The sequence below is a fragment of the Myxocyprinus asiaticus genome, chromosome 29, assembly GCF_019703515.2.
Source record: "Myxocyprinus asiaticus isolate MX2 ecotype Aquarium Trade chromosome 29, UBuf_Myxa_2, whole genome shotgun sequence".
Classification (NCBI taxonomy): domain Eukaryota; kingdom Metazoa; phylum Chordata; class Actinopteri; order Cypriniformes; family Catostomidae; genus Myxocyprinus; species Myxocyprinus asiaticus.
The window spans coordinates 44986392-45009870 of NC_059372.1; the positions used below are offsets into that span (position 1 = coordinate 44986392).

General features: G+C 36.6%; 1 protein-coding gene across 1 annotated transcript; it reads right to left on the reverse strand.

The window, feature by feature from the left end:
• Positions 1 to 296: 296 nt before the first annotated feature.
• Positions 297 to 13273, reverse strand: tafazzin (tafazzin, phospholipid-lysophospholipid transacylase). Its single transcript, XM_051661246.1, has 11 exons — positions 13201 to 13273; positions 12680 to 12808; positions 12444 to 12572; positions 10852 to 10897; positions 10690 to 10775; positions 7747 to 7827; positions 6994 to 7035; positions 6838 to 6900; positions 1706 to 1758; positions 1547 to 1624; positions 297 to 1110 (listed from the first exon to the last, which is right to left on the reverse strand). Exons 2-11 carry the CDS (start codon positions 12786 to 12788, stop codon positions 1009 to 1011), a joined length of 789 nt encoding a protein of 262 aa, XP_051517206.1. The 5' UTR covers positions 12789 to 12808; positions 13201 to 13273; the 3' UTR covers positions 297 to 1008.
• Positions 13274 to 23479: the final 10206 nt, after the last annotated feature.

Genomic DNA, 23479 nt, shown 5'->3' on the forward strand with positions numbered 1-23479 from the left:
AATGCACGGGCTTATATGGGCTGAAGCCCAGGGGCCTACAACTCCCATGGGGCCCAGTTCGCGGCCATGGGGCCCATTTTCCCCCATCCATGTTCGCGGGAGGAGCGCACTGAAATGCTTTCAGCGGGAGAAACGGTTGTTGACATGGTGACAGAGGGCAACCGTTAAAGGCATCTGTGTAGTGCATGTTCAGTGCACAGCAGTAAACCCCCCCCACCCCAAACGCCCCCAAGAATAGGTGCAACACAGCAAAGCTTCAGTATTTACAGTAAGAGAAAAAATACACCAATACTGCATCAAATTTCTAAACTTTTAAAAAAATTCTTTAAAAAAAAAAATCAAATGCTAGTCTGTTTGTCATCAATTATTTGATCAAGCTACGAGAAAAGCAATCAGTGGAATTTATATATCAAACATTTTTTCTTATATCACAGTGATAAAAATCAAACAAATCGAATGTTTCCCTGATACAGTGTCATGTGTTTCTGGTAAAAGAACTAAATACATTTTCTAATTTGAACTTTGATCAATCTAAATGCCAATGCTATTTTTGATAGGTCAACTAATTCTGTACCATCAAAATATAAACAAATACTGTGGGAGAATATAACATAATGTGTTCCACAGTCTGAAGTCTGACATGCATTTCCAATCACTTGAACAATGTCCACAGTGTTAAACGTTCTTAACATTACGTAAAACAATTCTTTAAATTTCGCTTCAGGTGTTACAACTCATACTCATGCCTCCCTGATCATTTATAACAGATGAACAGATTAATAACAGATGATCTCTGTTTTTGTTTCAGGCCAAATCTCATTGTCCATGCAAGGATGAACAGATACCTGCATTATATTCATAATTATGTCTTCATGGTTGTTCCGTAACATTCCTGAACATGATACTTTAACAAACCGTCAGTGTCCATGCTGAGATTTGAGCTCAAAGTTATCTCACTGGGTTTCTGCACAGCCCTTTTTCATATAATGACAAAAGTCTCTTCATGGGTTATGTGCAGCTCTTTATCCTCTGATGAAGAGCCTCTGCCTGGGCTTTCAAACTGTAAAATTCCTCTTGAACAAAGTCTGTCACTGCTTTCCGCATTTCCATCTGAAAAGAAAAGGAACTGTTTACACTTTAGAATGAGGTGTTGTACAGTACAGTATCATGAACTAATAATGAATAATATTTTCAACAGCATTCATTCATTAAGGTTAATATATAAATTAACTACTGTTCATAGTAAATTTTGGTTAGCTCATAATGCTAACATTTAGAACTTTTAATGTTATTGTTAATGTAGATTAATGTTATATACATTTATATAATAAATGTATTAGTATATGAACAAAATGAATAAATGCCGTACAAGTATTGTTTATAGTTCATTCAACTGCTGCATCATCAAATGTTACAGTATACAAACTTTTGTAAAGAGTTACTGAATAGTTTTGCTCCATTGCAAGATCACAGTAAAAAAAAAAAAAGAAAAGAAAAAAAAGATTTTATTGACTCAATCAAAACTAGAAGTGACATAAGCACCTACCGGACTAGTGTTTTCTGCTCTGAGTGCATTTACCAGGTGTTTGACTGTAAACGGTTTCCCCACAAGGACAGTTACTCTCTGCACAAAACAGAAGTAACCTCAAAGTCAAAACTGCTCTGCTAAGTGTGAAAATATAACTGATATGAAGTTTGTATTAACCTGTCCAACTCGAGGGATGTATGGAGTTTTATTTGGTAGGACATCATTCATACCTGAGAAAAAAACATTTATGATAAATAAACACACTGTAAAATGAGTAAAAGATGAAGAATAGCTCAAATATTAATTCACAAACAAAACTTTGTGCTACATTTATTAACCAATAATATCAACTAAAGCTGATTTGTTAAAATACTTAATTCTATCCCAACTTAATATGCAGAGAGAACTATAAGTAAACCATTTATCAGTGTATTTTCCCAAAATGTAAAATGTCAGATTTCTGCTAACCTCTCAACTTACACTTTCATTGGTTGGATAGCTCTATAGAATATAACTGAATAGTTGTTAAATATTTTTGTGAAGCTGTGGTGTGACATGCTATATTCCATCTAAAGCCATTTTAAACAACAGAGAATCGATCTAAATACCACCGGCACTGACTTGAGAACTGAACGACGATCTAACCGACATTAACCCATAACCAGCCCACAAACTCACACAGCACATAGCGGTCTTTGCTCCAATGCAGATGAATGAGAAACAGGCAAGTAAAATATTACATTTCAATTTTTGAATCACAATACAGTAAATATAAAGAATAAAGAACACTGTTGTATGTCATGCTGTACATCCCAAGAAACCTCCAAAAAATGCCTGCTTTAAAAATATAAGTAAACTCCAGCCACATTCTCCCCCATCCGGCTGATGCATTAGATGAAAGCATTCAAGCGTGAAATGCCTCAAACACAACAGCAAATTTGCTGTTATTCCTCCTCCTTCGAAATGTAAAAATTCAAGCCAGTGGGCCAGTAACCAAGGAAGTATGGGGAATTGAACAAGCTTTTGGGTGGGAAACAGACGAAAATACTAGGGATGGGAGGATCGATCCTAAAGTATCTATACTTCCGATACTGATGTTGTATCGAGAATATTGATCCTAGTGGCGAGGCCAGAAATCTCCAAGTTGGTGGACCTTGGTGAAACAGGGTTGACATCTATTCTGTGCCTATTCGCTAATTTCATTGTGAATATAACGAAGCATACCCTTTTCCTAAGCCTTGAGTCAATACTTGCACATTTACACAGCCTAATACTTACTGTATAGTTGCACAATCACTGGTACTATAACAATAATTAGTTGTTAAGTCGATAATTAAAACATTAACTCTAAATCGGCACTTCCATCCAAGGCTCTGATGCAGTTTGAAATGGCCGAACTCTCACGTGACGAGAGTTCTTCTGTTGTAAGTAAGCGCCGCTTCCAAATTCTCGCATGAACTCGCCAACGTGCTAACGTCACACTTTGCATCAGCTGCTGGCAGTAAGTGCTTTTTAAAAGTTAACGTTTTAATTATCGATTTATTTTTTACACAAACGTATCGATTTGCTTCAGAAGACATTCACTGATCAACTGGAGTCGTGTGGATTACTTTATTGCTGCCTAAATATGACTTTTGGACCGTCAAAGTGCTGGCACCCGTGTACTTCCATTATAAGGAACTGACAGAGCTCTATCTCCTTCTAAAAAACTTTGTGTTCGCTGAAGAAAGACAGTCATACACATCTGGGATGTATGGAGCCCCTAAAGGGCCAAGGTGGTGGGGAAAAAAAATGTATGGCATGGGAAAAAAAAAAAATAAGCAAATGCTTTTGTGTTCTCTCACAAAACTTATGCTCTCATATATGCATTCCCGCTCCAGAATGCTCTGCATTTATGAGAGATAAGTCAAGATGACAGGTGCCAGTGCCTACTTTTTGTGGAAAACTGTATCTTGTAAATGTGTAGAGTGAGAAGATACAGTGACTCCGTTCTGTATTGCATCATTACATCATACATAAATCTGATATATGGCATATGCAAAAAAAAAAAAAAAACAGAAAATATATGATTTTAATGCAATTCAAAATGCAACATATTTAATAAAGTTCTACAAAAACGACCGTTTTTATATATGTGTTTTCCCAAACTACAGGCCTAATGGAATTTAATCCATTCTCAAATATCAACTATTATTTTATATGTATGTATGTTTATGACACACATTTTGCGAGAGAACGCAAAATAATTTGCGAGAGAACGCCAAAGCATTTGCTTATTTTTTTTCCACACCCAACTAATTTTCCCCCACTACCCTGACCCTTTAGAGGCTCGGTAGGGATGGCATCAGAGTAAGTGAATAATGAGAGAATTTTCATTTTTGGGCGAACTATTCCTTTAAATAATTGCTATTACTTTGTATGGAAAGTAATCCCTTTCTGCATCCTTTTGTGTTAAAATTTGCTAATTTTATTAATTTTTTTTGTAGCGATCACTTCACTAGGCTAGGAAAACTTCCAATTTCAGTTTTAAGTTACTTTATTGGCAGGACAAATAATTGTACATTCGTGCTGCCAAAGCAATGGCAGCTTAGACAGAAATAGCTGCATGCAAAGAACAATGCAAAAACAGTGTAAATCCCAGCAAGAAGTCCGAAAAAAAAAAAGGACAGGTTAGTGAAAAAGACGTATGGTCACCCTATAACTGTATAAAGTATGTGGCTGTTGTTTGTGTGTTGGATGTTACCCGCATGTCAAACCACAGAAATTGAGTCATATCACACTGGCAGATCGTTCAAGGTCTCCTGGAGAGGAGAGGTGTCCAAGACACACCAGCTGATCACTGGGGTTCCTCAAGGATCAGTGCTTGGACCCCTCCTCTTCTTGATGTACACATCATCACTCGGACAGGTCATTGAGGCACATGGCTTTTCCTGCCACTGCTACACAGATGATATGCAGCTCTACCTGTCTTACCAGCCTGATGGCCCTACTGTCTCAGCTCGTATCTCTGCCTGCCTCTCACATTTAGGCCTGGATGAAGAAATGACACCTTCAGCTCAACCTTGCCAAGACAGAACTCCTCGTGATCCCAGCCAACCGATCTGTTGACCACAACTTCACTATTCATTTTGGTTCAACTACACTAACTCCAACCAGAACAGCCCGTAACCTGGGAGTGGTGGTAGATGACCAGCTTAATTTCACTGCACACATCTCATCAACAGCCCTGTCTTGTAGATTTGTGCTTTACAACATCTGGAAAATCAGACCTTTCCTGTCTGAATATGCTACACAGCTCCTGGTCCAAGCCCTGGTCATTTCAAGACTAGACTACTGTAATGCTTTGTCGGTTCGCCTTCCAACTAACACAATTAAGCCACTGCAGATGGTCCAGAATGCACCTGCGCATCTGGTCTTCAATCAGCCAAAAAGGGCTCATGTCACCCCACTCTTGATTTCACTTCACTGGCTACCTATAGCCACCAGCAACAAATTAAAGGCTTTAACTCTGGCTATCAGGACAGCCAATGGATCTGCATCCTCATACTTCAATGCTCCAACTCGTGCTCTGCTGTCTATGAATGAGCAACGCCTGGTGGTCCCATCACAAAGAGGCTGAAAGTCTATTTCACGCTCGTTTACTTTCTCTGCTTCTCTGTGGTGGAATGAACTTCCAACCTACACACGATCTGCTGTTACCTTCTCAACATTCAAGAACCAGCTGAAAACACATCTGTTCCGCAAGCACTTAACCAACCCTCCCTAATTGCACTTAAATGTACAAAAAAATTATTGTCTCTTTCTTCTGTGCTAGCATCTTTACTACTCCAGCCACTGTGAGAACTTGGCAGTCCTGTACTGCAGATGTTGTTAAACTTTGTATGACAAATTGCTTGCTATGTGTCTTATTTGTAAGTTGCTTTGGATAAAAGCATCTGCTAAATGACTAAATGTAAATGCCATCTACAGAAACATCTACGACACCCCTAAGTTAATGTAAAAGTGAGACAAAAGCAATGTGGATTAGTTTACAGGCATGAAACGAGTGACTCGATGAGAAGCATGCTGACCCATTTCAATTCACCATAATCATATAAAAGTTTTCTTATTAAAAATAAAACCAAAATTTTCTAACTTTATTTATAACAGGAATATCATGATTATCATATTCCAGCAGTTTTGATTGGGTGGACCAGCGTCAATCTGGGTGGACCAGTGCCACTCTGACCCTTATTTGGCCTCACCCCTGATCAATCCTCACATTAAAAAAAAAAAAAATGATTCTAAAGTTTGTTTGATTTTTGAACTATTGAAATTATTATGTTACCATGAAAATGAATGCTTTGTAATATCATAAACTTCAATGTGAAAAAATAAGTGTAGCAAATGGTTGAGAAGGATAAGACCTATTTGCTCTTTCTCATGTTAAGGTTAGAACTGCTGAAAGACACAAGCAGTCACAGAGAGCACTCGTTCAGACAGAGGGAGCAGTGCTTGGCTGAGGTAATGACAAAAACATACAGTATCTGGAGTTAAATCACATCAAATAACATAAAATCTAAATGTGAAATTTTTTTATGAAGGGTATGTAAGTTTATTAAAATTAAATGTTAAAACATTACAACAAATATCATGGTTAAACTATGGTTATGATCACTGTCTATAATTTAGATACATAACACAAATCTGTGGGTACTGTAGTAAAACCATAGTTAATTTCTGTAAGGTTAAACTAAATAAAAGTCTTACAATTTTCTGTTTTAGGTCTATAAATGTAAAAAAAAAATAAAATAAATAATAATAATAATAATTTAAAAAAAAAGGATTTTAAAATAAGATTTAAAATTGTATCCAAAGAATTTGCTAAATAAATTAATAATTAATTTAATAGAGATATCGGTATTGGCGATATTGTCATTAATAGTTCTTGGTATCGTATAAAAAAAGTAAAAATAAGTGGTATAATCCATCCTTAGAAAATACACCTGTTCACTATCTCTGTGCCAGGTTTGTGTACATGACAGGCTCTTGAAGGGGCAAGAGTTAAAACTGACTAAAAACTTTTGACTATTTGCTGCTGTCTCACATATGTCAGCAGAGAAGATTCAGTCATAACAGTGAAGGACAAGTTATGACATTTTGATTAAAGATTACAAGGTTAAAAAAAGAAATATTAAAAGAAACTACGTTTAAAATCACTCCATCACATGATATGAAGACTTCAGTCATATCAGTAGTCTAATGAAAAACAGTTTTTATTTTACTCTGAGCAGTTTGCAAGTTTTCTGGTATGTACTTGCATAACTTACCTATATGCCACAAAGGTAAAATGATCGGATGAAGAGAGCACTCTGCAATCAAACGACCAATTCCTGTCAAAAAACAACATGCATTTAATGACAACTATCATTTCCCAAAATCAGTGCAAAACAAGTGGTGTCATAATAATGGAGCATAAATCTTACCCCATTTAAACCGTATGAACTCTCCTGTCATGTTGACTTTACCTGGGAAGACAAAATATACAACATTTATTTCAAGTTATACAATCTAAAAACATTAAAGGAATATTCCGGGTTCAATACAAATTAAACTCAATCAACAGCATTTGTGGCAGAATGTTGATTTCCACAAAAAATAGTTCCGACTCGCCCCTCCTTTTCTTTACAAATTAAAAAAGCAAAAATCTGTGTTACAGTGAGACACTTACAATGGAAGTGAATGGGGCCAGACCATAAACATTAAAATACACGCTGTTTCAAAAGTATAGCCACAAGACGGAAACAATATGTGTGTTAATTTGATTTTAGTGTGATAGAACCACTTACAAACCTTTTCTGTGTAAAGTTATTGCCAATTTTACAACTTCATTACCATGACTATGTAATGACAACAAACCCTAAAATGACTGTAAAAATGATGATTTAAACAACTTTACAGCTCAAATAATACACAAGTTTTAACAGAAGAATTAATGTAAGTGCTTTTATAAAATTATAAGCTTCATATTTCTGTTTAAACCCTCCAAAAATTGGCCACATTCACTTCCATTTTCCCCATTATCTTCCATTGTAAGTGCCTCACTGGAACCTCGATTTTTTCCTTTTTTTTTTTTTAAAGGACAGAAGAGTCAAAAATAATTGTATTTTTTTATGCCATAGATGTATTGAACAAAAAATATTCCTTTATTGTTACAAATGTGTTTTTTACATCTGTACCCTCTGGAAATATGTGTACCCATTCCCCATGATTTAGCCTTTCCAGGAGGAAGTCCATTCCTTTCTGATATACTCCATCTCCTAAAAATCAGAGGGTAGTTGAAATGTTTATTGTATTTAGTACATTGACCTTTATAGTTAAAGTATAAGAAATTAACCAGGACTAAAAACCTTTTCAAAAACAGTGTCTTCTCCAAGACTATAAAGGCCCAGATATTCTTCATACAAAATCAAAGAAAGAGTGGGTATGACGTCATTTAGAACAAAATCTGGCCAAAAAGGTGTTTTTGTGTGCATTTAGGTCAGGGGTCGACAACCTATGGCACACGTACCAGCATTGGCACACAGAGGGGTAATCACTGGCACGCCAGCAACGGCGAGAGAGGAGTAGACTATTGTCGTATGAAATTCTGCACCTTCATCCCAATCTACATCTTGATGTAATCCTTCCTCATGATCACTCATGATCATGCAGCATGTTTTCATGAGCTGAATGGGAGACTAAACAAAAAGTTCAAATGTGACGAGACTGCAGTGTACCCAACAGACTCGTGCAGCGCATGCAAGCCATTTGTGCATCACGAGCAGGTAGCACTTCACTTTCTGTTAATCGCACAAGTAATCGCACCCGCTTTGCTTCGGTCAGACTGCACGGATGACAGCCTATATTCAGTGTTTCATTTGTTTCTTTTTGCTTTCAGAACAAAAAGTCATGTAATAAGGAAAACACCACTATTAATCCTTGAGATTTTGCATACAGGTACACCCTCCTTAAACCATGGTCACACTCAAAATTACATTAAACGATTAAAAGAGAAAACATAAACCCACATGGTGGGGTTAAAAAAATCGGAGTCTATTGAAAATAGAAATGAAACCTGGAAATAAAGTTTTAGGATTTTGCAGATGCGATTCATAGAAAAGGGCTAAATAGTTGATCGGCTTGTGACGCGTGAATGGCTTGCACGCGCAGCGCGAGTCTCGTCACAGCCTCCCATTCATCTGGTGAAAACACACTGCGTGATCATGAGGAAGGATTACATCAAGATGTAGATTGGAATGCAGGTGCGGAAAACTTATATAAATAAAATAGCCTGCTCCACTCTCGCTGTTGCTTACATGCTAGGGATTACATGATTAGAATGACATTATATAAAAAATATGTAAGATTCCACACAATTTCGTGATCAGTAATCAAATAAGCAAATTTGTGACATTAACTGTGTTAACTCATTTTGTACAAAAGGACAGGTTTTCTTTCATTAAAGGTGTGTGTGTGTGTGTGTGTGTGTGTGTTTTGGGGGTCTTTTGTAGATACAAAATCTACAAAAGGAAATCTACTCAAATACTCTCAAGCGCCCATTCACTTATGTGCCATCTGCAGCAAAAGCAATTCTTTTTATCATTCTTTTGTCTTTATTCTGAATATTAACACTTTTATAAACCTATCTTTGCAGTAGTATCATTGTCATCATATATCACAATAACAGAGTGTAATCAGCACATATTATAGTGTGTTAGCACATTAGCGCCATGAATTCTAAATGTAAACAAGACAAATTAAACATTTTCTACAGCATATATTACTTAAAATCATCATCAAGTGTTTAAAACAACTCCTTTTACTGATCTCATGTGAATTCTACTCATAGAATGAGGCATAAAGTCATTGATAACACATTTTAATGTCACATTAGTTTTACATGTATTGTCCTCATATTTAAATGCTCCTCTAAATGCCTCCCACAGCGGTGTGACTGGTGTCTCAATGTTCACAAACAGTATACTGTTGCTCGGCTGTTAAGAACTTATTTTTACCCCTGAACGAAGAACAAAGAAGAACTTCTCCAGAAGTATATCGGGGCCTTTACTCATAAACAAGGTTATTTCTCTCAACTCCATTGACAATACTGTAGTTAAACATCCTCAATATATAAGCACTTAGAACCTAAAAGGAGGAATTTCAGCCAGTTGCGGTCATTACAGATTGTATAAAATTCAATTCCATATTTTCTTCCTCATTTTAACACTTGCACTTATCAAATATATTTTAGTATCTTCCAATGCATTCTGTAATCTTGCAAACTTTCAAAGAATAGCTTGTCTTCAATGCTTGACATAGGCTGAACCCCAATATGCATACTTTCAAAAAGTACATAACTGCACTGGTGATGTGAAAATGTGTACTTTAAGTATTCAGTACGACAGTATGCCAGTATTGATACCACATGATACATACACATATCCTACCATAGTGCTTATGGCTTGTGCTTAGTTCAAGGGTTTGTGGGCAATTTTAGCTCCAAACAAATGCACCTTTTCAAAATCTTTTTAAAAGCCGTTTATGCTTCAACCACTAGAGGGACAAAAGTAACAGTGTAGCTTTAAATATTGATCTGTTTCTCACCCACACTTATCATATCGCTTTTGAAGATATAGATTTAACCACTGGAGTATTTTGGATCACTTTTGTAGCCTACAAAAATCACAAAGGCAGCACAAAGGTATGATTACCATTCACTTGCATTGTATGGACCTACAGAGCTGAAATATTCTTCTAAAATCTTTGTGTTGGCATAAGGGTTATCATATGATGAGAACATTTTCATTTCTGGGTGAACTGTCCCTTTAACCATGCAGATTTGACATACCATTTTCAATGTACTATAACTTAGTGCACACACTAATCTTAATCTGACACACAACAGCTATACTATGGATAATGATTTGGCCATAGTTTGTAACAAGGAATTCTCTTTTGGACAATCGTTAGCTAAAAAAATCTTTTTGTGCTTCTTTACACGAGATGCATTAGATGCAGTCCATTCTGGCTTTGTATAAAATATATATTTCTGATAAAAAGGACTAAAGTAGAGAAACTAGAACAAAAAGAGAAATGAGAGAAATGTATGTAAAGGAGAGAGAATTATTAGATGATCTCACCTCTAACTACAGGCACACATTTCCCTCTGCTGAAAAAGCTGGAGTGGAATTCTCTTGTAAAACAGATATCAGAGGCAGCAGGAGTCCTGAAAACACACACACATGATAAATGAACTGAAGCTCAATTGACAGGAGTGTTAACATGAGCATGCACTCACTCACCATCTCATCCTGTTAAAGTTCCACAGTTGCCGGAGCTTCAGGACTCCTGAAAACACAGTGCAAAAACACCATCACTGTATGCATATTATCTACTGGTTACCTCAAAACTATAGCTGTACAATTAATCAGATAAACAATCAAGATATCAATTACCACTGCCTTGCGGCAACTAACTAATCTGAACTAATCATGAAAAGTCTACTCCCTGTTTACTACGTGCTGTTTTCCCAGCAGTTGGGCAAACATGGTGTAAGTAAAGAGATTTGTTGTGCAGTGTAAATAACTTACGTTTATTATAAAGGGAGAATTCACAAGAGAGCAGAACTTTGTGTGCTGACAGTGAGTGAGTCAACTGCAGGCCTCAAACAATCATGTAAAAACTGTGTAAACATGCAGTGAAGATGCTTCATTCATTTCTTCCATAGGGATTTCAGAAAATCCTTCATAATAGAGTTTTAAGTGATGAACCAAACCAACCAGCTCTAAGGTGAATCACACCATTGCAAACTTTGATTTGAAGCATAAAATATTTGAAAAACAATTAACAATGTGTACTTAATGTCTTTAATGAGGGAATGAACTAAATCCCCATAAAGCATTGTGAGTGGCATAATAAAAAAAAAAACTGGATGAATCTAAAACTATGGACATAAAGTTGATGATTGTAAGTATAGAAACAATATATTTTATTTATATTGCAAAATATTCATAATATATATATATATATATATATATATATATATATATATATATATATATATATATATATATATACAAATCTATCAGTCACAGTGCATCATGGGAGTGGGCGGTCGCTGCAGATCTCTTTTGGCACACTCTGTATGCTGTGATTCTCTGACTAGTGGATCTTTCTCTTAAGGATCATGGATAGTATAGTTCTTTAACAGAAACAGCTATTAAACATTTTTTTTTTTTTTAAATGACGATAAAATAAAGTGGATGTGACGAGGAGGGCGTGGCCGGGCCGTGAGGGTGCACGGCCAGCGCAGAGTCACGTAATCAGCAGGAAAGAGAGATAAAGGGGAGCCAGAGATGGCAGTTCAAGAGAACAGTGGCTGCTGTGTGTGTCTCTCTCCATGTGTTACTTCTTTAAGTTCATTTCTGTCATTAAAGCTTGCATTGACTGTTCAGCCAGTTCCTACCTCCTTCTTGCCCACGTTACCCATTACAGTGGACTTATGGCTTCATCAAAAGCATATACCATCGATTAACAACCTCAGAGCTCACAGTAGGTCTGTCTTTAAAGGTTTATTATTTATCTATATATCAATCCCCCTAGGGACAAATGAAGGGGATTTTTAAATCCCAAACCAGAATGTTGCACTCTATTATGATTTTTGTCATTATCGTGCAGCCCAAGCTTGGACCATTTATTACTCATCTGGCAAACAGAAGCATTTATTGGAGGACTGCTTTCATTACTTAAACACATTACTGTCCCTGCACTCTGACCCCAGCTTAGCTGGGATATGTGAAAAAAAAAAAAAAGAATTTCACTGTACATGTGCAAATGTATAATGTGTGATAAATAAAATTCATTATACATTAATTGTCTCTGAGGCTTCACCTACCCCAGATGTGTGGATCATCCATGCAGGACACGTGATTGGACAGTGTAATAAGGGGTGTGTCCTGAGGACGCTCATCAACCAGGTCCAACAAAACATCATGGTTGTGCACCATCAAGGAATTAAAATACTCTACAGAGAAGAGAAAGGAGATTAAGGATACTTGATTACACACACATTATGTTCATAGCACACAGTATTCAAAACACATTATGGATAAAGAGAGACGCTCGACTCACTGGACCACAGGTAACTGTACGAGCCCACCATGCCCATGACCAGCCGACTGGATATCCTCCAGCCCAGGCGGGGGCATTGTGAGAAGGGCCATGTCACCTCCAAGGGCATCACCTCACTTTTCACCCACACTGACAACACACTTAACAAGTTATGTACAAACGCATAGGCAGCGATGCAGCTGATCATATTTGCTTTTTCTGAATAAGATGTAATGCTTTATGTTCGACCTGTTCAAGCATTAGGAAGCGCTTTATATCAAACCAAAACTAAACATGAGCAGACTGTCTGCAGTTAGTAAACATCACACAACACAAAGATGACATGTACTTAAATTCATGAATGTTGAAGTCCAATCAAACCATGTTAAACTTCCTCGTTGTGAACACACATTACAACTGACTGCATTTGTTCCGTGTATGAATAGTTAATTATTACGAGCAGTTCTTAAGTAACAGCATTGATTATAACATAAGTTTGATGTGCGGTGAAGGTAATGTTGTGTGAATTATAATCGTACTACCTTCCGTCCCGTCAGCTGCTGGGCGAAGAAATAAACGTACAGCACCTCCGGAAGTACTACAATTGTGAAAGATGCATCATGGGAGGTGTAGTTCTTATAATCAGTTCCATTCAGCATCAGTTTCATCATTAGTTACGTCTGCGTCTTTATATTAACGTAAAATAAATCTGAACAGTAGTGATAAAGTAATATTATGAAGACGGAAACGAGTGTCGCTGTACTACGGAAGTCCCAAAATCCAGGTTTTGATTATGTCCTTATTTTACTTATGCGTATCTCGTTAAACTAGTAAAAGTAAAACAGATTACTGATACTGTTTTAATAGTTAAAATGCTGTGATCTGATTTTCATCATAATTTAAGAGATCCAGCTTTAAAAATTCGACAGTAAAACCACATCTGAATAGTATTACATGAAAGAGACCAATCTAAATAGCCAATTCACAGTCAGTGTATCAATGTTTATTGCTGACTTCAGTTATAAAAGAAGAAAAAAAAATCAAAAGGAATGCTAATAGATTGTTAATGAAATAATACAATTTCAGTTTATTCAATAGGATCTTAATGTATTCTTAGTGGATACTTTTCTGATTGCTTTATGATTGGTTCAAAATTATTTAAAATTCCTTCAAGATTTTTGCATCATAAATGAACTCTCAAAACACATGCTTCACATGTTAACATTAAATGCCAAAACTTAATTGAAAACTACTGTTGGAAAATTAAACTATTAAAACAACTATGCATAAACAGAATGTTCTTCACTGATGATAACACTGACCATCTCTGTTCAAAATAAAGAGATACAAATGTTGATGTAAAACAATCGCAATAATTGAAAAAGAAAAGTTTGAAAGAATTAATTTCCCAAAACCATGGGTAACTGTGTTTCATTTGCTTGATTAAAATAACAAAATAGCAATGTTTATATTTCAAAATCACAGACATGTCTGTTGAGTCCATGAATGCAAAGTCCAATCAGAGCGTTTAAGTTTAAAGGAATAGTTCACCCAAAAATGAAAATTTGCTGATAATTTTCTCACCCTCAGGCCATCCAAGATGTATCTGAGTTTCTTTCTTCATCAAAACAGAATTTCAGACTTTTAGGATTTCATTTCAGGCCTCCACTAAACAATGCAAGTGAATGTCCTCCATTTTTTGACGGTCCAAAATGCATATTTAGTGTGCATCAAAATAATCCACACGACTCCAGTCGACAAATAAAGTTCTTCTGAACCCAAACGATTGATGATGAAGAAAGAAACTCAGATGCATCTTGGATGGCCTGAGGGTGAGTAAATTATCAGCAAATTTTCATTTTTGGGTGAACTATTCCTTTAAGTCACCGGCGCAGAAGTAATCCGCTCAGCGCACACTCACAGACTGACTGTACATTTGACTGACTCCGCTCAAAGCCACTCACCAGGCCAGAGAGCTGCCGCTTTGGGACATGTTTGTAATATGTAAAGCCAGTGTGTATTGTCTATCATTGTTTTCAGTACACAACCAATAATATAGTTTTGAATATACGTGATTACAGTTGGAAAGATGCCAGCTTCCTTTCCGAATGCCCACAATGTACAAGCAGTATTGATTTATTTATTATTTATTTAGTTTGCTTACCCAGCCTCAGTATTGCCACAATGAATGTGTGCAATCATCATTTGAAGTCTGTTTGAAGTAGGAATTAAATATAAATATGTGATTTAAGAACTGAATACTGAATTTGTAGATTTTGAAGCACTTCTGACAGATGTCACTGCTTTGTGCTCACGGTGATTGGTTTTCCGCTTCACATTTGCATAAAGCTGAGACTTCTCAACTTTTTTAAAGCTCTTGGCCACTCCCCATGCTTTCTCTGCACTGCTGTCAATCCCACAATCCACCTCGAGAGCGCGGCACTCGACTTCCATAGAAATGATTTGAAAACGCCCGCTCACCTTTGCTCACCACGCGCCAGTGGAAACGTATGGTTAGTTCTGCTGCTGCACTCTTGCAAATGATCTCATTATAAACAAGGTGTAGTAAATAAGAAATGTATTGTGCAGTGTAGACAGCTTCATTGATTATTACGGGAGTTTTGGCGAGAGTGCAGAACTCAGTCAGTGAGTACACACTGATCTGAAGTGATTGACAGCTTCAGTGATTATAAAGGGAGTGTTCTTTGCTCGCTTTCTGTATATAATATAATCACAATTTGAATAACAGTTGTTTTTCATGCTGCTAAGAGGAACAATGTGAAGTTAACTGTTTAGTCACTGTCCTGATTTACTGATGCATATCAACTAGGGCTGGACGATATGGCGACAAAATTATATCTCGATATTTTTTAGCAAATAGACGATAATCTATATATATCTCGATAATTATGTATTTGCTCTGAAATGGCTTAAAAGTGGTTTTTAAAAGAAGATTATTTTTAATTATAACTTTATTATTTACTGTGGTATGGCATGCAACAAAGTGGTAACCCATTCAAATAAACACTTAATCACGTAATATGCTTCAAATTTCTTTCAAAGTTTCAATGGCATAAACTGCAAGCTTGGTAAATTTTAAACAAAACGTTGTTACCTGATGAACTGATAAAAACCTGTGCTCTCCTGTCTTACAAGAGATCCCTTGCAGATAACCAATCAGAATGACCTTTCTGCCAGCTCTGGCTATTGTGCTGCATCATGCATCATGCTTATGATGAATGGCGTGTGGGTATTCCATGGGCATAAAGTCTGAGTCTGAGACTTAAGCAAGTTTAAATCTTCTTGAAACTTCCTTGTCCTAATTTTAATGTTTAGTGTTTTACAAATATAGCAACTAAAACTTATGAGAGAACAAAATAAATCAATCACATTTTATTTAAACCCATGTCCAAACACATTTTAATATAATTACATATTTTAATACTATTTATATTCATGTCATGATAAATAAAAAGAACACACCACAGATTAGGCCTATTTTCTTGTTTTGTAGTTAAAAATACTAATACTTTGATTTTGAATACATGTTTTACTTAATATATTCATTGTAATGATTTATAAATAGACAACTGGAAAAACCATATCTTTCGAGCACTAATCTACATAGACTATTAGAGGAACTCATCCCACTGTGGTGTTTCTCTGAATCTCAGATTTCAGTGTCATGAACTCACCACTCTTAAAACTCTTCGTCTAAGCATGTAGATGTTCACAGACTTTCTGGGTAAAAAGAATAATACCTCGTGTTTGAAGTGATCGCCTCTCCGCTTCGGCCGCTCTCTTTTTAGCGTACAGCACATGTGACTCTAGCGCGCAGCACAGACTGGACCCTGAAAGCGTGTCATACCTGCGCTAAGGTTTGAGCGCTCGAGATTTCGAAATTGCATTAGCAAGTAGGCATAAGACTATTTGTACATGTTCTTTGTTGTAATGCCCTTAAAGACATCATTTGCTAATTTTCCAAGCGCTAGAGATTAAACGAAACGAGCTAAACTGCCCTGGGCCTCGTTTCCCAAAAGCATGGTAAGCCTAAGTAGATCGTAGAATCCATCGGACGATTCATCATATTTTTGCGGCACATTTCCCAAAAGCATCGTAACTTAAGTAGTACTTGAAAATGCTCGTAGATTAACGAGTGCTCTGGAGTACTCGTACAGCGCAAAGACCATGGTAAGCACATAGACTTATGCAGACACCTGCAGGACAATCGCAAAATTACACTTCATACAATTTAAATACCTACACTTCATGCTAAAACTTTAATATCAGGATACCTATGTTTTATTTTTATTTTAACAGACAAGTCTAATAATAATAATAACAAAATGCATAAAATAGATAGTCTATATAAATGGATGAATAAACAGATTAATTAGTAAACAAAGTTATTTGTGTGGACTAGTTGGTAACAGCAAAGTGGTGGCATGATTGATGCAGACAACTGTATAAATTAAAATCAGAGAGAAAAAAAATAACTGCATGAAAATCGCCAGTATAAATTGGCTCATCATCCTTGTCTCCGCATCCTATCTGACACCCAAAGGCGCCCTCTCCAGCACTACAAGTTGTGTGGCACTGCACATGCAGCATTGCTGTACCGTTATCAATTTTGGGAGTAAAAAGCAGACCTCCTAAAGCGCGTCTTCTAAACGTCTCCTTATTTTGCGCTGCGTGATAACACGGTGAACCTCGTAATATTCAATAAATGCTTGTAATTAGCAGGAGCATACAAAGGGCCTCCGCTCTCTTCACTAATCCTGGAAGCTTTGACATCGACAGAAATTTGTGAAAACGAAATATTACACATACACACCTGATAAAGGAAGCAGACTGTGTAAAATAAATAGACTGTTCTGCACAAAATTATTGTAAAACAATATTTAAATATGTAGTTAATTAGGTCGAAAATTTCAGAAAATATTAAACAAATATATATATTAACGAGGTAAATTACAAATGATTGTAAAGTTAAGCGCAAATATAATGAAGTTGCAATGAGGAGCAGCACTATGGTCACATTTCAGCACTGTTTTGCGGACAGCGACTCTCTTAAGTAGCAATTAAAGTGCGTCTTTGCTTGTTCATGTTAAGTGCGTTTTTGGGAAACGCACGTAAAAAATATTTTTTGCCAGCTGAAAATGCCAGGCGCTCTTCTGAAAACGCCCAGCTGGGAGCGCCTGAGAGAGCGCACTGTGGTCAAGCCCGCCTCCACTTAAAAAAACACGGTCAAGCTAGCCCCCACGTTGTTTTGTGGTACGCGTATATACTAGGCTTTATGGTAAGGCCGTGTAAGAGCTGATTTCAAAATAAACGTGATTTCACATTCATTCAGTCAGTCAGTCAGTCTGTCAATAATGAATGAATGAAAAATAAATAAATGAATAAATAAAAATACATAAATAATTACATAAGACAAAATGAATAAATATTAAACAAAAAATAAAACAAATTAATAATAAAAAATAACGCCTGCAAACTTAATAATAAAGAATACATTTCCAAAGACCATCTGACTTTTAAGCACCGAAATGACAGACTGTCAATGAGAAACTTCCTGTTTCCACAGAACAACTTCACTTCAGAATGATAGTACACCACCTCAGAGTGTCACTCACACAATATCACTGATGTTGAATTTCAAAATTAAAGTCCTCTAAAATGTCATATATACGCTGTGTTCTCTCTAAATTTTGATGGATATTGAAAGGAAATTCCCTGTTTCCACAGACCAATTTTACTTCAAAATGATATAGCGGCTGAGCAGCTAGTCGTCTGGTGCAGTCACAACAACTTGGAACTGAACACACTCAAGACAGTGGAGATGACAGAGGACACACCAGGAAGAACTATCTCTCATGACCTGAAGTGGAAGACTTACATCCACTACATTGTGAAGAAGGCCCAGAAGAGACTGTTATTCCTGAGCCCCTTGCCCTTATGTCCTGCTATTACAGATGGTTTTGGGGACACAAATCTCTGATCTATGGTGGACACTATTCTTAAATATCTTAGTTGTGCAATACAAATGTAGCTGAGCTATTCAACACTTGTAAATACATTTACAACTTCTGTATCACTGATCAATAAAACTGTGTGTACATTCAACCATAACAATTCCACGGTCATTGCCCATGTTGCCTCAAGGCCCGTGTGCATGTCGCAGGTTGGTGTAACTGCTGTTTAAATGTTTCTTCTTTATTAACCATCAATCCTACTTCCAATCATAGGAAGCTGTCTTATCTCTTTGACTGATCCTAGTGGGTGGGAGCGATGCAGTCTGCAATTTTTCTTTTTTGTTTTTGTAATGTGTCTGAGAGGGAGAGAAAGATAGATTGTGTTTAAAATTCTCTTATAAGGAACACAGTCAGCCAAATGGCCCTATTCTAAATTTCTGCAAATTATAATCATATTAGCTTACATTAAGAAATTAAATTGTTTTACCTATCAAATATCTGGTCCAATCAACCATCAACTTGTTTTGTGTCTATATCTGCAGTTGTCTACAATCAGTGGTGGAATGTAACTAAGGACATTTACTAATAAAGGTGCAGTATGTAAGATTCAGAAACCCTTGTTATTAATGACACCTGTGGCCGTTAAGTGAACTGCAGACAGCTACCTGTTGCTCGTGCTCGTGCACACACTCCATAGGGACACGAGCGAGCGAGCATCCAAAACAATGACGTAACGTACAAAGAGACAACGTGATTCACTGGCATCATGCTGACAGATGAGGTTAAAATTACACAGTTATGATTGTTTTACTACAAACCTTGAGACTAAACTAAAACTACTTATCAGCTAACATAGCATATTGATACACACATACAGCTACATACTACCGAACTATACCAGATATTTTACTGTTGCACTATTGTATGTTTTCTATGTCATATGTTGTACTACGAATAAGAAACCAGCGTATTTGCTTAAATTTATCCTTTATACCTGACTTTTAGTATAAAGAGAAGATCGTTGAAATTAATTGAAAGTTACGAATCAAGGTAGCTTGCAATTCGTCAGCATTAGCAGGCAAGATCAAGTTAGCTAAAATGACACAGATCAATCTTTATGGCACTATATTTCACATGCTTTACAGTTATGGAAGTTTACCTGTCCAATAAGAAGAACGCCAGTTCAGGGTCGGTTCTGAACCCCAAAACCGAATGAAGGTCCCTCCAGGAATCAAATGCCCTGCTGATGTTCACTCTAGTTTTCCCTCGACCACGATCACGTTTCCGCTTAGCCAGACGGGATTCAGTAGATAAATGTTTTTTTTTGTGTGTGTAGGAGTCGGCGTTGTACTGGGAGCCGGACGTTTGCTGGATTCCATCTCTAAGATAATGTTACCTAGTGTTGCAGTCTGTTGTCGCTGTTGAATAGCGGAAGAGAAGCGATTACTGAGGCAAAGCTCTTGGGAGCACGCATAAATGTCACATCCTTTGGATTTTCCCGGCAAAAGCGACCCGCTCCCTTCGCATGAAAATCAGTCTACAGGCTTTAATAGGCAACCTAGGAAGTCCAGGAAGGGCTCATTTTTTAAGTTGCGTTACAAGCCATTCACACATTGGCAAAAAAAAGGCAAATATTACATGAACATTTTTACATATTGCACCTTTAAGTACAAATTCAAAGTACTTGTACTTTTCTTGTGTATTTCCATTTTATGCAGCTCTATACTTTTTCTCCACTACATCTCAGAGCCAAATATTGTACTTTTTACTCCATTAAATTTTTCTGACAGATATAGTTACTTTCTTTTCGGATTACAATTTTTCATACCCTTCCTGTCCAGTGAAAACCATGTATCTCCAATGTGGTGATTTTGAATTTGAAGTTTTCTGAGAAACTGAAGGATTATGTGTTCCTTTATATGTGTAGGACTAATTGACTCTGACATTGTAGCATTTGTAGTAGCTCATGCTGGTGTTGTGAAAGCAGAATTTGGAGACAAAAAGCAGTAGAAATTGTAAACCGTGATGCTGCGTATTTAGAAACACCAACATACTGACAGTAAACCAGTTTTCTTCATTGTTAATATTCATAAAAATGTATATGAAGACAGGTAATCTAGTTACATTGTGGGCAACATTTGTTCAAAAATACTGACAGGTCTAAATTTGTTAGAGTACCCTGATATTTCCACCTTGTCATTTTATAGATCCAGTGTGACACATGTGAGAGGTGTTTCCATGAACAGTGCCTGGACATGGACGCCGAGGATCTGGAACAGGTCAGGGCAGACAGCTGGAATTGCAGCTTGTGCCCTTAAATCCCTCTGTGTTTAAGCATGGTTATATATATTTATGTGCCGTTATGTATATACATATTTATTTATTTGTATCACCTACTTTTATTTTTTTACAATTTTACTACCATATTGTCATTGATATATTTTGGGATGCTCAGTTTTAATATTTTTATTTTATTTTATTATTATTATTTTATGTATCTTGTTTTTATTGTCTTGTGAAACTCTTTGTAACATCTTTTTTTAAATGAGCTATGTAAATAGAAATTAGTTATTATTTATTATAAATATAATTTCATAAAAAAGCACTCAGCACCTAGTTCAGTGTGACTCAATAGTGTCTGCTGAAAACACAAAAATCTTGTGAACAGTACAGAAATAATCACACTTTATTGCCACTCGGACGTTGCAGGTTTCCTCTTGTTCCTTTTGGGCAAACAGTTGGCAATACAGTTCGCTCTATAGTGATTTCTATCACTCCGACATGTGACACATGTAACGCATCATATTGACATACTCTGATTTGTGTCCTTCTAATAATAAAGAATATTGTTAGTATAACAAACAACATGGGGCTAGCTATGAAAATAATCAAACTGTAAATGACAATGCCATTACAGATTTTATAGGGCTTTCATTTTGAAATTCAACACCAGAATGTGGTGTACTATCATTCTGAAGTGAAATTGGTCTGTGGAAACAGGGAGTTTCCTTTTCATATCTATCTGAATTTATAGAAAACACAGCATATATATGACATTTTAGAGGGCTTTAATTTTGAAATTCAACATCACACTGTCCTGATATTGTGTGAGTGACACTCTGAGGAGGTGTACTATCATTCTAAAATGAAATTGGTCTGTGGAAAGAGGGGGTTTCCTTTTAATATCTATCTGAATTTATAGAAAACACAGTGTATATATGACATTTTATAGGGCTTTAATTTTGAAATTCAACATCAGACTGTCCTGATATTGAGTGAGTGACACTCTGAGGTGGTGTACTTTCATTCTGAAGTGAAACTGGTCTGTGAAAACAGAGAGTTTCCTTTTCATATCTATCTGAATTTATAGAAAACACAGTGTATATATGACATTTTAGAGGGCTTTAATTTTGAAATTCAACATCAGACTGTCCTGATATTGAGTGAGTGACACTCTGAGGTGGTGTACTTTCATTCTGAAGTGAAACTGGTCTGTGAAAACAGAGAGTTTCCTTTTCATATCTATCTGAATTTATAGAAAACACAGTGTACATATGACATTTTAGAGGGCTTTAATTTTGAAATTCAACATCAGACTGTCCTGATATTGTGTGAGTGACACTCTGAGGAGGTGTACTATCATTCTGAAGTGAAACTGGTCTGTGGAAACCGGAAGTTTCTAAATGACAGTCTGTCATTTTGGTGCTTAAAAGTCAGATGGTCTTTGGAAATGTATTCTTTATTATTAAGTTATTAAGTTTGCATGCATTATTTTTTACTATTAAATTTTTTTATTTAATATTTATTCATTTTGTTTTATGTAGTTATTTATGTATTTGTATTTATTTTTTCATTCATTCATTACAGACTGACTGACTGAATGAATGTGAAATCACATTCACCGGAAATCACGTTCACCGGAAGGTCGCTTTTATTTTGAAATCAGTTCTTACACGGTCTTACCGTAATGCTTAGTATATACATGTACCGCAAAACAACATGGGGGCTAGCTTGACCGTGTTTTTTTAAGTGGAGGCTGGCTTGACCGCAGTGAGAGTGCTTTGGAGGTGCAGTGTTTTTTCAGCTGAGACGCTTTGGTTGCTGTGATATAAAATATCTGCGGAAATAACGTGTTGCAAGTACCCTATTTCGCAGACAGTTTGTGTTATCAACAAGTACTGAATGTAAAAATGTCAGCACAAGGGCTCTGGCCCTTGCTCTGGATGAAGAAAAGGCTGAAGCATGTAATGTTCCTCCAAGCATTATTTTTCATATTAATATTGTGGTAGTTCGGGAATGTTATCAGGTACAGACATGAATACCCAGAGACCAGAAAACTTCTCCTCCATTGTTGTTCAGTCATTGTACAAGTAGGATGTGACGGTTGGTCAGTGTGATATTTGTAACGCCCTTCCTCCGCTGTGATTGGACAGCTGGGCAAAAAGTGACAGTGACAAGTGTTGCGTTTTACCTAAAGCTGAACATTTTTCAACTCTTGGTGACCAGAAAAAAAGCCAAATGCTCAGTCTGGGATAGAAACGCGTCTTATCACGTGGCTTGTTGAGTACCACGGAGACGTAGCATGTGTGGAGGCTTCACGCTATTCTCTACGGCATCCATGCACAACTCACCACGTGCCCCACCAAGTGCAAGAACCACATTATAGCAACCACAAGGAGGTTACTCTACCCTGCCTAGCAACTGGGCCAATTTGCTTGCTTAGGAGGACTGGCTGGAGTCATTCAGCATGCCCTAGATTCGAACTCACGACTCCAAGGGTGGTAGTCAGTGTCTTTACTCGCTGAGCTACCCAGGCCCCAGACCATGCATTCTTGTAATTTAAGTG